Raw genomic sequence first — 16,947 nt, forward strand, 5'->3', positions numbered from 1 at the left:
GGGCCCTCTGTTCCCCTCAGAAGGGAATCGCCTACGACAATTACCCTCCTTTTTTTCTTAGCAGAGGCAGTCATAACTGCCTCACCCTAGGCAACCCCCTGGATGGACCTTCGTCTACATCCTCATTTGCCTGGCCCTCAAGTTCCAGGGCCCCATATCTGTTCTGTAAGGGCAACTGGGAAGGTGAGGGAGGCTGGGTGGGGGTTCGCCTGGCACCCCAAGCAGGGACCTGTTTCCATTCCCGCCGTCACTTAGGTCCCCTCCTTCTGCCTGGTGGCAAGAGGGCAGGGGATCCTCTGCTTCTTGTAAATGCTTCTTGAAGATGCTCCTCTGCATCTTCATAAGCAAGAGGATTAATAAATAAAAATTTATTTTTCTCCCTACTGAGCTGGTAACTTTTGTTGAACTTACAGAGATTTTAGAACTCCTCTTCTGTGAAATGTGTTTGAAAGTGGCCCACAAGTTGATAAGTTATCACAGCGATATGACAATAAACCTCCTTTCCTTAGGAAACCAGGCTAAAAACTGGAAGTAGCTTTGGGCTTAAAGTAGCGGTAAGGTTTTTATCCCTCATTCAAGAGCATATCTGTTACTGTCTTTCTAAACTAATAAAAAAGGAAATTACATTGCTTTTTATTTTGTGTCTGATCTGGCATTGCATTAAGTTAATGTCAAATAACGTTTGGTGACCACAAGAGGGGAAAAATGTTGTTGGCTGAGGGTGCAATCTTGATTATTGTATTCTTACAATATGCAATAAATTAGTGGCTGATCTATTTCTTATTCAGGGATCTCTTTATTTCAATAGTGAGTAAGTCTCAAACCATTTATTTCATAAATGAGGAATCATTCTTTAGTGGTCTACTTATAAAACACACGTGACCTTTTCATGTTTAGGGCTTTGCGTGTGCGTAAGAAGATGTCTGGAGAGAAGATGCCAGTGAAAATGATTGGTGACATACTGACAGCTCAGCTGCCACACATGCAGCCTTACATTCGGTTCTGTAGCTGCCAGCTCAATGGGGCAGCGCTTATCCAGCAGAAGACAGATGAAGTCCCTGAGTTCAAGGAGTTTGTTAAAGTAAGAGAAGCAGCAATCACTATGAATTTTGTACACTGTAAATTTAGCTCATCATTTTGCTAATTTGCAAAACATAGTCTCAAATAGTGCTTTATGTTGGGCCAGAATGAAGAGTCTTCAGACTTCAGCACTCATTGAAGGAATACATTTTTTCATTGAAGGAATACATTTTTTCAAACGGCTATAGCCATGAAATACTTGGTTTAATAATGGTTTTGCTGTAAAATGCTGGGACAGTAAGAAGAGGCCCTTCTCTTGTACAGGCAAGGCAGGTGAAGAATATGTTGTAGAAATACAAGAAATTCTACTGCACTGATACTGTTTGTGATCTAAGAACAGATTTAGCTGAGGCACGGTGTTCATTTGTTGCCTTACCTTTTCCTTTCTTGGAGGAGCTCATTTTGCAGGATTTTAAACAAACTGACTAACACCATTTTACCTCTCTAATATTTCAGAGGTTAGCAATGGATCCTCGCTGTAAAGGAATGCCGCTATCAAGTTTTCTACTAAAGCCTATGCAACGGGTAACAAGATACCCACTAATAATTAAAAATGTACGTTCTTTTGCAAAGATGATGTGTTGATGCTGCTTTGCTTATAGCTTAATTACAGGGTAGTTTCCCTATTTGTGTCAAGCTTTGTCCCGGTTAGATTGCTGATGTGCTAGGGAATGTGGGATATCCTTTCCTATTTGATCACACTAGAGCAAATGCGGTAACTCATTTGGCTTCAGTGAAATGACTCTGTATTTCCATTAGAAACAGAGGTGAAACTTGCACACAAAGAACCAGAAGGCAGTAAATGCTGAATGAAAACTATAAAATTCAGATAACAGGAGTAACGGGTCAATCTTATGCTCATCTTTGCCTTTTCCCACAGTGTCATTCCCTCCCCATAGTCTGGTAAATAACGTTCAGTGTGCAAGCCTGAATGCCAAATTGTTTCAAGTTACCTTACTGCGCAGCTTACATTGCTGGATAACTTACAACCCTTTCCTAACTTTCATTTGTTGCCTAACGCTTACCATCCTGAATAATGCTATTGAACTTGGCCCAAGACTTTCGCAAGAAAGAATTATAAATTGGATGTTGGCATTTAAGAGATTCCTTAAACAGTCATGGATATATTTCTGTATATGGCTGGAATTTGCATACTTACGTTGGAAGAGCAAGCAGTGTACTGATGCAAAGGCTCTGCAGGCAGGCATTCATTTCAGCTGTTCACAAACAGACTGCGAGTTTGTCTCCTATTTTTCATGTTTGTCAAGGAGGAAAAGAAATTTGGAACATACTGGCTGGCTCTGATGAAAATAAAGAAATAAAACAGGAGTATAGGGCTGACAATATGAATACCTTTTAACTGCAGATAACAGAAAAGGCTAATGTATTTTATTTATCTGTAGATAATAGAAAACACTCCCGAAAACCACCCTGACCACAGTCACTTGAAGCATGCTCTTGAGAAAGCAGAAGAATTATGTTCTCAAGTAAATGAAGGCGTGCGGGAGAAGGAGAATTCAGATAGGTTGGAGTGGATCCAGGCTCACGTTCAGTGTGAAGGCCTGTCAGAGGTAAACAAAGTGCTATCTAGAGTAACACAAATGTGGGCGCACTTCTCCACCGGTCGGGAAGAAACCATGGCTCACTTATGGCACTGCATCAGGGGACAAACAGTATAGTTAATCGAGTCTCATAATCTTCAATCACTTGTTTTCATCTTTCTTTGGCTCCCTGTCACTCCTGCATGTAATCCTTTTTGCTGCTCGTGTTATTGCCTTCTATATGATAAATGCTGCTTTTGTTGCCTGCCTCTGGACCTGTGCCAGGTTCAGTGCTGCAATTTTCAACCACGACTTTCTGGTTTCATAGCTCTTTATAATACAGTGGTTATTGTACTGCTGTATCTCATCCTGAAGCTATACCTGACCATCCTGGAGTGCTTTAAAATTCATCACAGAAAATACTTGTTGTGATAAAACTTTGTATACATTTTGAAAACTCAAGAATACTGATCAAGCCTCTCTCAAGACTTTACAGAGAGAATCACTGCCTCCCATTACATACTATTTTTTAAGGTAACATGCTAAGTTTCTCTGCTGAAACTATAATGAAAATATTGTGTCAGTATGTCCTGCAAAAGGATGGAGGATATTTTGATGGCCTCCCTATTATTGGTGAAGGTAATAGAGGCAGACAGATCACAACTTGATTTTCAAAGTATGCATTGATTTTTCAGTTCTAGAAGATATAAAAGTAATAAGCACTGGTTGGTTTATGAACTGGAAAACATTGCATTTCATCTAATGAAATCTAACTGTTTCAGGGGAGGACAGATATGACAATTTCAGAAGGATCAAAGTCACGTTCAGGTGTCTTATAACTACTGCCTGAAGGAAGGTGGCTGCTTTTATCTTCCGTACATGATGTCTGGCCCTAGAACACCAGAAATTTTACCTGAAAGACCAACTGGCTGCTTGCTGACATGGTAACGCCAGTAGCAGCCTTGAATCTGTGGCAAGGAGTGGTCCGACCTTTCCCCAGTTTTCTGGCTGAGACATTTCTAATCTGTAAAAGGAGCCGCTCCAGATTTAGCTGCCCAGCCAACTAGGATGGCAAGAACCGTACCATCACCTAGTGAAAATAAACCTGAAAATGACACTTTAGGAAAGGGCAAGCCTCTACTCAGCTGTTAACAACCTCCAGATGAGTCTTAAGTTCTGCCAGTTCCAGCCACTGGTCAGCAGCTGACTTCTAACTCCAGGTATCATGGGTACACACGGACAGGTTATTTGGCAGTCCTTTGGTATGTTTTAATGGGTGAAATTCAAACACAGTTCAGAAGTCCAGGCCTTGTTAAGAACGCTCAGTGTTTGGAGAGGCCATTTGCATAACTACTGCTAATCCAGGACAAGTCATCATCAGCTCAGTTCCACTCAGAGATGCATGTGCGTGGCAGAGAAACTCGAAAGGAGGCACAAATGCTTTTGGCTTCTCTCTGTCTGTCCAGGCCATGCCCTGTGCAACTGATGGGCTGCCTTAAAGTTAATTTTCATGTAGCCTTTCTGTGACTTGCACTGCTTATCGTGCGCAAGGCAGAGACATTGCTCATCATCCCTGTGACACAAATTGAAACCAATGTCAGGACTCAAAACTATATTTGATCTCTTTCAGGGGAACCTCGATTGTTTTACTTTATACAGTGCGTTGTTGTTCTTCTTCTACTTTTCGCAGCAACTCGTATTTAATTCTGTTACAAACTGCTTGGGACCACGCAAGTTTCTGCACAGTGGGAAACTCTATAAAGCCAAGAGTAACAAGGAACTGTATGGCTTTCTGTTCAACGATTTCCTCCTCCTGACTCAGATCATAAAACCTCTTGGCTCTTCTGGCACAGACAAGGTCTTCAGCCCCAAGTCTAATCTGCAATACAAAATGTACAAAACTGTAAGTACCGCTCTTAAACGGTGACTAAGGTGGTTATATGCTGACAGTGCGTATAGCAGGCAGCAGTTCCCGTACTGGGTGTGTGGGCAATAGCCTTTATATAGAAGAGGTTTGAAAGCTTTGGCATATGCTGGGGATTCCAGAGACTGATGGGGAGAAAGCTGGTTGTTTGCTTTAGCAAGATAAGAAAAGATGCTTTTGAAGTTCTGCCAAAACAACCTCTTCGACAGAGGTCACGTGTATCAGGGAGTGATGGGGAGAGTAGTGTTTGCTGCTCTTTGTGGGAAAGGAGAGATTGCTATGCTTCATGGCGCTGCTTGCTTACGTCAGGAGAAGTGTTCCCAGACTCTGGAGGCACCTATATCTTTGATAATAAGAAAATTTTTAAAAATGACATATCTGAAGAAAGATGGGAGGCAGGCAGAAGGGGGAAGGTACTGCAGGCACAAGATAAATCTGTTGTAAATTGCTCGGTGTTGAATGCATCTGTTTGGATATTGTGCGGTAGAACTCTAGCTTTGCCTAATGTTTTACAGCCCATTTTTCTAAATGAGGTACTAGTAAAATTACCCACAGACCCTTCTGGAGATGAGCCCATCTTCCATATCTCCCACATTGATAGAGTCTATACACTCCGGGCTGAAAGCATTAATGAAAGGTAAGTACTTGCATAGGCCATGTTAGTACTGAATTTGAAAAGTCTGGTGCAAATGTATATGGTGTACACATGCATAGCAGTCTCCAAGCAGTTTATCTTACAAGACTGGTGAATTCCTTCTGCTTGAGAATACGGTGATAATATATGAAAAGGAGGAAGAAATAATGATGTTTCCTGAATTCCGATAAGACCAACAGTGAAATGGCTAGGTGGGCTGATATATAGGCTGTGTTTCGCAACATTTTATGCTAGCTTAAGGAAGCCAAAAGATGCAATCCTATCTTCTTCTGTTAACATCTGTTTGTCTGTGCCAGTGCAAGCATTTGTATGGCTGTATGTTGAATGAGATTGAGGAACAGGTAAGAATTAGAACTTGAAGCAAAAACCTCCCAAACTAAACCCAGTTAGTTTTAATCTGGTTCAGTTCAGACTGAAACAGTCAAAGGAACGGCAACCTCAAAACCTCAGCTGATGATTTTTATCTCTGGCAAGCTTACAGAGACAGGATTACACTGACTTCTACTGTGAAAAGGTTTCTCTACACAAATGTAAGATCTTGAAAGATAACTTTTGTTAAAAAATGAAAGCTGAAAGTGCAGCAAACCCCTCCCTCATAGTATAGACATTGTGTTACGCCAGGTTGCAAATGTATGGCCCCTAAAAATTCTGATGCATAAAAATGTATAAAACATCTTTGCTCCCTGCCTCCCTGACAGTGTTATTCATTATTATTTACACACATAGTTTTTCTTGCAAAAGATTGTACTTTTATGGATCCCATTTGTCCTTTGGGATGCTGTCTGTCCCTCTATGCCACAGAATGAACGAGCATCGTGGTTAGACCCTTGGGGATGAAAACTGACACAGCCTTTTCAACTTAGGATCTGTTGCACAAATCAGACAATAGCAATAATCATCTGTTCTGCGTCAAAGCACTCACAGCAGTAGTCAGAAACATCTAAACTCTGCACCGCATTCATCCTACCTAGCTCGAGGAACTTCAGCGAGATGCTTAGGCACGCTACGCTGAAACGTCCGTGGAAGGAGCCAGATCTTCACATACTGAACGCCCTCTGGAGGTGCCTACCTCTCTCCACTCGCTATAGAGAGAACCCACGGGAACTGCTATTCAAATTTGGACGCTCTAGTCAAATGCCGTTACTTATATGGGATACAGCCTTTGACTTCTTTTATGCCAGAATTGCTTACTAAATAAATGCAGCATTTTAGGTGAGAGACCTCCAGGTTTTCATCATTCACTTGCTTTTAACTAAGAGCAACAGAAATAAAACATTAGCATCAATGAGTGATTAATTTGCCCATTTAATCTTAAAAGACCTTTATGATCAAAGGCTTGGTATACTTCTGAAGCTGCCGTTTACCATTTAGGGCTGAGCTGGAAGGCAGAATTGTCCTTAAGTGTTTTGTTTTCTTGAACAGCTCTCTGTGCAGAATACAGGTGAGTGTTCAGACCCAAATGCAGGCCAATGTAAGTAGCTGCAATGCCCTGTAGAGCAGCAGCTCTTCATTTTGGCATCAGAAATGGCTCCACAACTTCTAGATTCTCTCATTTTGCCTTGGCTCAGGCCTCAGGCTCCCTTGTATGTCACAGCAATTCTTCTAAACCCTTAAGGTCCCTTGGTACCCCTTCTTCCACGATTTTTCTCTGTCCATCTTTCCACTCAGTCCCGTAAGTATGAAATGATTTCCCAGAAAGGCCCGTTGGGAACCACGATCATTCATCATCTGTGTACTCCGTGAGTTATGTTTCATGTGTCCCGAGGCGCAGAAGGATTTTGGTATGAAACCTCAGGGGTCAAGAAAAGTGGCCCCCTCTGCAGCATAGCTGTCTTGTATCTACTGGCTACAAGTTAGTTTATTACAATAAAGCAAAAGGCTTGGTGAAAGCAAACCTGTTATCTATACTTTTTGGGTTGTCGCCAAGTCCTTCCTGCTTGTGATTCTCTTGAGCTTTCTTTGTGTGGTGGGATCTGCTAGCTTGGGATGATTAAATTTCTGCAGGTGCTATAGATTCCAGTAAGATCTCTTCTAGGCAGATAGCTTCAGTGGAGCAGAGCCTGTGATGGGGCCAGAGCCTTGGCTGGGAAGGAGGGACAGCTTTACTTTTGTCTGCTGTGCTCCAGGGAGGAAAAATGGAAATGGTATTTTGCAACTTTTTTTTCCTTTCCTTCTGAAGGACTGCCTGGGTTCAGAAGATCAAAGCTGCTTCAGAACTTTACATAGAGACTGAAAAGAAGAAGAGGGAAAAGGCCTACTTAGGTACAGCATGGGATGCAGGGGTCTCATCTTTTGTGGAAAAGTCCACGGGCAGGAAAATATGTTAATGACTTTTCTCTCTCCCCTTCTGTTTCACGACAGTTCGCTCGCAAAGAGCAACAGGCATTGGGAGGTTGATGGTGAATATTGTTGAAGGCATTGAACTAAAACCTTGCAGGTCCCATGGTAAGTGCCTTGGGTTTTTCATAATATACTCTATGAAGAAGACATTCCTATTTGTCAGACTAACTTTGAAGGAGGTTCCATCCAAAACATGGTTTTGTTTAATGAAGCAGTTTTAATGAACTTAGAATATGCGGAAGTGATTTTGTGCAGTTCAGTAGTAGTCATGCAGTTTTCCTGCATTAAGCATGTGTTTCAGACAAACTTAGTTTCCACCACATAAGCCGTATCATAGGAGAACGTAAGGCACAAAGTCCTGCAATGAAGAGTGGAAGGTGCTTAGCGCCTTGCAGAACTGTGTCCCTGTTCATTATAATGGCAGTGAGGCCACAGGTTTTCCCCCGTCTGTTGGCTGTAGGAGTAAAAGGTTATTTAGGAGGAAGATCACACACCTAAAACGCAATTATTCTTTTCTGTTTGTTTCCATCTTCCCAGGAAAGAGTAACCCGTACTGCGAGGTGACGATGGGCTCGCAGTGCCACATTACCAAAACGATACAGGACACCCTCAACCCAAAGTGGAACTCCAACTGCCAGTTCTTTATCAAAGACCTCGAGCAGGACGTGCTCTGCATTACGGTGTTCGAGAGGGACCAGTTCTCCCCAGATGGTACGTAGGGGGACTGCCGCCCTTCCAAGGGTATTTTCAAATCTCCCATTTTGAAGAGGTGCAAGCCTGCTGAGGTGAATCATAGAATCAGAGAATGGTTTGGGTTGGAAGGGACCTTTAAAGATCATCTAGTTCCAACCCCGATATTGAATCCCTTTGCATATTGGGAGCCTACTCACCCTTGCTCCCCAGCGGAGTCACGCTAGTATCAGTGCAAAAAGAATCAAACTCTCTGTTTTTTTGAGGGTTTCCTTTCTTGTCCAACTTGACAACAACTAAAGTGCAGTTTGCAATTCTGCTAAGTCTTTAAAAAACTCTGGATGATGATTGCAAATGGATAGATTAATGCAGGAGGAGGAGAAATGTCCTCAAGTTCCTGTAATATGCAATAACAGTGGCAGAAATGAACCCAGGATTCCTAACCCATTCTTATTTCATAACCTGGGATAAACATATGGAAGTATTTGGATAGGACTGTCATTCATGTGGCCAGCGCCAGTTGTCCCATTGACCTCGTCGCTAGTGTGGTGCACTGCTTGGCTCTATCATCTCCAGAGGGCTTCACACTTAGTTTGAACTGTGCAGCAGCCTTTGGCCTTTTTTCTAACATATCATAAAATAGTAAGCTACTGAAGCAAGGCAGCTGTGAATTACATAGTGGATTTTTCCGCTTATGGGACCATTTACTTTTAATGCTGCTGCTGTCTAATATGGTCTAGCTAAAATCCTCTTCTATGCAGATTGGCAGCCTTTGGCCTTCTTCAACTGCAGAAATATAGTTGGGCTGAAGACTTGTTTTCTCCTTTTGTTGTGTGTAGATGGAAGCTTCGTTCCTTCTGCAGATTAGCATTTTACTGCAACGTAAAACAGTTGTGTCATTTCTGAGCATGCTGTCTTTTTGCATTTCAGACTTTTTGGGCAGAACAGAGATCCGTGTGGCAGACATTAAGAAGGATCAGGGTTCAAAGGGACCAGTTACAAAGTGTCTCCTTCTGCATGAAGTCCCAACAGGAGAGATAGTCGTCCGACTAGACCTGCAATTGTTCGATGAGCCTTAGAAGGAAAGGGACCAATGTTTTATTTCGGTTCACTGCAATAGGTGTCTGCAGAAGCTGTCACAAAATCCGTATTGGTGTGGTATGAAACTACTGCTTGCCCTTCACACGTAAGAGGGTTATCAAAGCAAACAGGAGCATCTTTGTGCCTTGATAATTCTCACTGAAAAATGAATCCCAATTTAGTGAGGAGATCTCCCTCGATTTCTCTATGTGGAACTTGACGTTAGTTTCCTGGGTTTATGAAATAACCTAGTTGTTCGTTGTGCTCCAGTCTGAAAGGCTGGCAAACCACATAGGTTGCTGTGCTTGCTCCGGTTACCCTACTCTTTAATTTACATGAAGAAGGCAATGTTGGTATGTTTTGGAGGCTTTCTGCAGGGTTTTCCCCCTTAAGGAATTCTGTGCCTATTGCTCAGCGAAGTGGTGTGTAAATGTAAGGTGAACGGAAGGAGCGGTTACGCAGCAAGAAGATCTCTGAAGATCTTCATGATGGTACTGAAAAGACTTAGAAAATAAATAGTCTATATCTATAAACAGAGAAGATTCTATTAACATACCACTTCATGACTCACATTGCCCCTGAAAATAAATTTTGTACAGGCCTTCTGCACAGAGATGAATTGCACTCCGCAAGAGTCCACCCACTCGGTACCTTTGGAAGTTGCTGTTTTCTATAGGACTGAAAATGTTCGAACAGGAAGCGAAGGATTAAACATAGAGCCCTGCTGTAAGTTGTACTATACCACTCCGATACTCCTTTACTACTGCTGCTTGATTGTGTGCCCGCAGATGGAAGATCTGTCACCTGCGCTGGGGAAGAAAAAAAATCACGGCTCTAGCTCAGGAAGCTAATTTCTACCCCGCAGAGTCTAGCTTGCAAAGCAATCAGTGGTGACCAGTTATTAAATTGTACCGTGCCGAACTGTGTTTGACATCGTGTTACTGAATTCAGGGCAGCAGCATACTGTAGCTCACAAAGGTGTTTGTGGCGAGCCAGGGTGATAGCAGGTTCGGTGGCAGTGATCCTGGACGCGACCAGAAACAGAGTGCTCGTGATGGTGCAGAGTGGGTAACCCCAAAGTAAAAGCCTTGTCATCTGCGGGAATGCCAGGGCTTGTATATCCATTTAACTCTACGAACACGCACGTATAGGCCCACATCCCGCAAACTTTCCCTGTTTGGCAAAGCACCCAGCTTTAAGCGTGCACTTACGTCTTGTTTCCCTTAAGCACATGCGTAAGTGCTTTGCTGAGTCTGGACTTGAGAGAGGATAGACCCCTAAGAGTAAAATTCCTCTTTGTTCTGCTTGGGTTCATTTTGTTCATGACCTATCATGCATACACTGGTATTTTTGTAAGGACTTTATTTCCGAATGGGAGGTGTCGGCCCGTTTCATTAGCATGTGAACGTTCTTGTGGAGCCTGTTGTTAGGTTTTGGTGTTCCTTGCATGTCCTTTCAGTACTGGTTTCCACCTTTCCTGTATAGGCGGTGTTCTCTAGCACTACAAGTCTTATCGATTTCCAGTAGGAAATTAGGATACATTCATAACGGATAGGTAGATACAGTATGGTAATAAGTGTAAACTGTGCTGGGAAGTGTCTGTGTATTATAATTTCCTATAAGACCACTGTAATGTTTCAAGCAATGGGAAAAAAAAATGTATGTGGAGGGACAACAAAGTTTACATTTCATACTTTTCAGAATCGCTTTATTATTTATTTATTGAAGATAGTGTAGAATTTTGTATCAGAAATGACAGACATACTTATGTATTTTTTGAAACAAAACAGAGATACACACTTTAGTTAGGTATGTTGGAGACAACAAAGTTTACATTTCATACTTTTCAGAATCGCTTTATTATTTATTTATTGAAGATAGTGTAGAATTTTGTATCAGAAATGACAGACATACTTATGTATTTTTTGAAACAAAACAGAGATACACACTTTAGTTAGAAACTTTCAACTGACCACATTTTAGAGGGAGTGTAACTTCCTAGGCATGCATTTGTTTACCACTAACTGGCTGAAAACATGATTAAGAGAACTTTAAGTTTCTATTTTTCAATGTTGTTAAGAAAATTGTTTCAATTAAAATATGTAAATAGTACTAAACCCATGCTTTCCTAATTCCATATCAATACATTTTATTAAATATAATGTATATGAAAATACACATTGTTGTGGTAGGATAAAAAAAGTGATAAAATCTATTAATGGAGTAACATTAAATGTCATTGTCTAACCTTTTATCGCTGTCCTAATTTTACTCGGTAGCTGTACATATGGTGAACGTTCATTTCAGTGTTTAAAAAGTAGCATCACTTTTTTATGGTATCATTTCACCAGCATGAATTACAGTAATGACTAAATAGACAAACAGGACAAAAAAAGACCGTGGGTGTAATGCAGAAATCTTGGCCAGGTTTTCGAAGGAAGCCTCAAGGAGCTGCACCTTCCTCTGAGACTCAACTGGTGTTGGAAGCGGGGGACCCTTAGCTTCAGGGGCTCCTCTCAGATTGTGACCCTTTGTCATGGGTATGTACGACTGCACCGTTTTGGGGAGTTGTAACAGAACTGAGCACCTTCCCGACCACCATCACTTGTGATTTCCCACTTAACCTCGACGTGCAGCAGCGTTTAACTCCCGTTAACGTCAATAGGAGTTACGCAAACATGATGATGATGAAAGGCTGGGGTTCGGCTCACGGATATCTAGTGAGTCCCTCATAATCGGCCTAATCCTGAAGAGGAAGCTTTTCCTAATCCCTGTGCATTGAGAACAGAATGTATATATACCCTTAGAGCCAGCCGACTGTGCATCGGGATGTCGCTATTTTCCCGCTTGCTTGCCCTCAGTGCTCTGTAGCGTATTGGCACTGTTGGCTTCCCAGGCAGAACGGCTTTTCACCAGGGTTAGTCAAAGGTTCGTAGAAACCCGTTGACTCCTGCCTGGTTTTCCCTGTTCAGGAATGCTACGGTCTTGCACATTGCTTTGCATTAACTCTGCGGCTGCGCGGGCTACGGGTTTCTGCTTTTCTACCCACCGTAGTTGCGTAGACCTCCTGCTCATCCAGGACTTCGTGCTGTAAAAGCTCAGGCCTTTTACTGAAAAAAGAGACTCGTTAGCTGTATTCCTACTAGTGCTTTTGTAGAGAAAACTGCAAGCTCTCATAGGCTTGTTTAAATACCACCTGTGTTCTGAAGCGTTTGGGGAAGGGAGAGGCACACGGCAATACCTGGGAAGTTAGGTATCTCTTTGTGAATTTAGAAAGTCAGCTGGCACTACCACAATGTATGAACGTCGAGCCATCCTCTTACGAGTGCCATGTGCTGGCTGTCAGGCCAAACTCTGCTAGTCTGTGCTACCGGTATTGAATACCTATATTCATGTAGACACCATTTTTCAGACACTGGTTATTGATCTCTAAATATCTTCGTAAAATAGCACGCCTTTGCTCACAGGTCCCTTTCCAGCCTCATCAAGATGTGTGTAAACTTTTCCTAATGTTATGCAAAACAACCACAACAACAAACAAAATCGAAGCCCAGATAACACTTGATCACATTTTGGATCAAAGCCCAGATAACACTTGATCACATTTTGGATTGAAAGAGCAGATTCATGCAGATAAGCATCCCCACTAAAACGCAGAGGTTGTAAACCTGTATATTGTGGAGTTCTGGGACTGGCTGTCTGCATTTCCTTTGGTAAAATTCATCCTTGTAGAGAGGCTGAGTACAAGCTCTCTCCGTTACTCGTCCTTAAAATGAGGCACCGGTGAGATTGAACTGGTACGTGGGCCACTGGGACTGGCCCTCGGGGTGGGGTTTCATCTCTACCTTTTAGCAGGCTCTACTTTTTTGGAGAAGACAATTTGCTTAGAAGCAATTCTTCAGCATTAAACTCCTCGGTTGGCAATCAAGCCTTTCTAAAAATAATACTGTGACTTTTTCATGCATTCACTGCCTTCGTTGAAACAGTGGCCTTGCTTTGGATAAACTGAGAGAAAAAAGCCCTAAGAGAAGAAAGAGCAAAATCTGCAGCTGTGAGAAAACATGCAATGGAAAAAGTTGCACTGGTAGTTTGGTTGCCAAGCTGTAATTCTGGGAATTGCATTTTTCCCTTAGGTACATTAATTTTGACAAGAAGAATAGTGTTTCTGCCTAGTGCTTCCTTGTAGTAGAACTGAGTTAACAGGTCAGAAACTGGAAGGGAACAACAACCACTTTTAGAAATTATTAAAATTACTTTTGAAGGATGCTGGTAGCTGGGAACAGGCAGAATGTCAGCATTGTTGTGGCTGCAGACAGGACAGGATACTGAAGAGAAAGGAAAGGAATCTTTTTTTCTTTTCTTTTCTTTTTTTTTTTTTTTTGGGGGGTGGTTATTTTAAAATCAGATCCACAGTCTCACAGCAGAACTTCAATTATCCAGGACCCCAAGCATCCACAATATAACGACAGTGATTAATAACAAACCATGTGTTTGTCCTCAGCCTGGGAGAGCCACACTGGATTTAGTGCAGCTCTGTATTTATGCAGGAATTTGCATGCACTTTTTTATAGAAGCGGAGCTTTTCGGTGTTTGTAACAGCCTTTATACTCCTCTGTCCAGGAATTCCCGTCTGAGTTATGCCTCTGAGGTGCTCAGGCACCGTGTTGTTTCAAGATGCTTTCACAAGGACTTCATAGGCTTGTAAACATTGCTGTCGGGCTCCTTGCTTTCCTGGTGCCATCCAGGCAGCTCTTGCATCCATCCAGGAGGTACACGGGTACGTGCCCTTTCCATGCAGGGAATCGGCTGCACCAGCATCAATGTGCCAGTTTTCTGTCTCTCAGAGGACTTGTTCCCCCAGCCTATAGTCGCATGAGGTATTTGCCAGCAATGCCATTATACATCGGCAGGGTGGATGTCTGTCCTTTCACCCGTATGCCTCCCCATTTATGACCTCTCCGTCATTGCTCTGATTGCAGTAAGAATCAGCCTGGTCTTGTCGATCTGCCTCGAGAGCGTTTCCTCCCTGTGGACAGGAGTCAGCCCTTCTGAGATGCCTCTCGGGGAAACCACCTGAGCTCATTTTCCTCTGCGCTTGGTCAGATGTAGCTGGAAGTCATTACGTCCGGGGCAGGTTCAGCTCTCCCCCTTCAGAGGTCCAGCCTGCCACCTGAGCACGCATCCGTGCCGTCCTTCCCAGCAGTGCCAGGCTGGGAGCTCCCGCTTCCCACACTGCAAGTCTGCAGCCTCCGGTTCATTGCCGTTAGGGTTGGGGCTCATGTTTGAGATCACCCAGGTCCCCTCCCGGCCGCGATTTTCCCCACCTGCTAAGCCCGTTGGCTCCCTCCAAGCCAAGCACCGGCTGCGTTGCATGAACGAACGCAGCGGGTGACCGGAAAACACATCCCACTGCCTTGCTCCGTTTTGTGGTTTTTCTTCTGTGTACGTCTTGTGAGTAAACTGGTGCTTCTGTCCTGTAATTAATTAAGTCCTTTGGAAAGCATCGCTTTTGCCATCCCTTTATCCCCCCTGCTGATGCTCAGCTCTGTGAAACAGTGCTGTTTTAGGGACTCCTTTCCCGGCTTCTCCCTCACAGCTCATCTGGCAGCTGCCATTTCTGCCGCAGCCCTGCAGCCCCTGGCTCAACAAAGCACTTCAGCAGATGCTTAACTTTAATTCATGCCCCAATTCAGTGCAAAGGCGTACGTAAAGCCAGCCGGGTGCCTACATGCTTTGCTGGGGACGCGTGGAGGAATTTAAAAGGCTTCGATAATGTAGAGCCTACATTATGAACTTGGTTCAAGGTCTGTAAGGATTGAAAGATTGCAACAGAGCATCAAACAAGAAGTCAAGATTAAGATAAAACACAGAAGTAGTTTATAGTCTTTGCAGCTGGATCTGTTTTCTTATCTTCCCGAAAGTGGTTTTAGCCACTAAACTCAACAGAATTGTATTTACCCGGCAAATCATAATTCATATACTTACAGATTGCAACACATTTGGAAGCACTGTAAATCAAAAAACACTAGGCTGACCTGGCCTCGGAAATACCAAGTACCTTACCAAGTTTAGTGCTGGTAGAAAGCCAGTCTGTGAAGCCCTGAAAGTGGGCTGACTGGGGCACCTTGAAAGACAGCATGTCACTGAGCTGACGCTAAGCCAAATGACTGATAAATTACAGAACTTTTTCTAGATGCACTTACTTTATTATTATATATTTTCTCAACATGAGTTTTTATGAGGGAACTTTTTAAATGTTCATTTTAAAATTTTTTTACCCTTTAAAAATAAATAAATAAATCACTTTTTGTTACATGCGAGTAGGGTTGGGGAGAAAACGTTGTGGATAATGCAGTTTTTGTAATATTATTAAATACATTTTCAAAACTAAGATGTGACAAGTCCAGACTTTTACTGCAACAGTGGTGTCTGCTTCCATGCTGCTCCGTTTGCCACTGTGATAGCTCACTTTGTTCAAACCTAGCAGTCAAAACCCTTGAAACACAGAAAAGCTGGGAATCGGGTTAAATCACCTTAGCTTTGAGGGGTTTGCTCTGTACGTACATTCCACATGTATCCTCGCGTTTGTTTAGCCCAAACACTCTTGTCCTACATGCATATCGATGTATCTATAGTTAAATACATGCTTTTTTATATATATATATGTGTGATTATTTGTATATATAATATAAAAACACAGCTATGTTATCATTATCAAATAGTAAATCTAACAGAAAAGCATTTCTAGGCACCCAGTTTTGTTTGTTCATTTAAATATTTTAAAATAAGGACCGTCCTTGGGAAATTATTTTTCTGTACATAGGAGGATATATTTAGGACCTAATTTAAAAGCATAAAGAACTGCAGTAAGAATATGTTAAACTAGCCTAGTCGCTTGATATAGTTGTCAAAGGCTCTGTTGCCACCGTAGGTGAATTCCTTGCGCTGCTTGTAAAGCTGCCAAAGTGTCACTTACTTACCCTGGATTTAGCGGTCGGTTCTGGGATCTTAACATGTCGTGCAAGTGAAGGGAGCTGGTGCTTCGTCCGAGACTCCCCCTGTCAGACCTCCAGGCAGCAGCTCCTGCCCGCCGCGGTGAGCGCAGGTGAAAGGGAAGGCTGGGATGCGGGAGAGTAGGGGGAAAAGGGAAGAAATAGGGGCAGAGCTAAAAAGTAAGAGCTTGGTGAGCAGCAGCACCTCTGCCCACCCCCAAAAACGTGGGTGGGTGTCCATCAGGTGATGGATCGGAAGGGAAATCCCTCCCAGCTGTGGTGGCTGCTCCATGGTATAACCCATTCTTGCCAGGAGGAAGAGGGAAGGTTGGGTGCGGGACCATAGCACTGATCCTGGTGCTTGGCAACTCGCTGCCTCTGCTCTCGCTCCCTCTTGCCACGTCTCACCGCGTCTTTCGGGCTTTCCTAGATTTGCTCCACCACGCTCGCCCCGGGACGGGCTGCTTTTGGGGTGACCGGGCAGCACTGCCTGAAAGGTCATGCCAGTGTGGAGGGACCTGCACCGACCCTCCGGCACCGCATGCATCCCACCCAGGCAAGGCCCATAGCAAGCCACCGCAGCAGGTACGTGCTCCCCACACAGCGAGACAACCCCTACCCCATGGCAAAACAACCCCAATCCTC

General features: G+C 43.2%; 1 protein-coding gene across 1 annotated transcript in view; it reads left to right on the forward strand.

Annotated features, from left to right (window-relative positions):
- ITSN1 (intersectin 1) overlaps positions 1-11,560 on the forward strand; it is a 119,767-nt gene extending 108,207 nt beyond the window's left edge. The window contains exons 31-39 of the mRNA XM_009282959.2: positions 898-1,081; positions 2,484-2,651; positions 4,312-4,524; positions 5,061-5,182; positions 7,380-7,462; positions 7,562-7,645; positions 8,078-8,251; positions 9,161-11,119; positions 11,269-11,560. Coding sequence (XP_009281234.1) covers positions 898-1,081; positions 2,484-2,651; positions 4,312-4,524; positions 5,061-5,182; positions 7,380-7,462; positions 7,562-7,645; positions 8,078-8,251; positions 9,161-9,309 — 1,177 coding nt within the window. The 3' untranslated portion in view covers positions 9,310-11,119; positions 11,269-11,560. The remainder of the gene's footprint in view (positions 1-897; positions 1,082-2,483; positions 2,652-4,311; positions 4,525-5,060; positions 5,183-7,379; positions 7,463-7,561; positions 7,646-8,077; positions 8,252-9,160; positions 11,120-11,268) is intronic.
- Positions 11,561-16,947: the final 5,387 nt, after the last annotated feature.

This window comes from Aptenodytes forsteri, unplaced genomic scaffold (genome assembly GCF_000699145.1).
Source record: "Aptenodytes forsteri isolate BGI_AS27 unplaced genomic scaffold, ASM69914v1 Scaffold2, whole genome shotgun sequence".
Classification (NCBI taxonomy): domain Eukaryota; kingdom Metazoa; phylum Chordata; class Aves; order Sphenisciformes; family Spheniscidae; genus Aptenodytes; species Aptenodytes forsteri.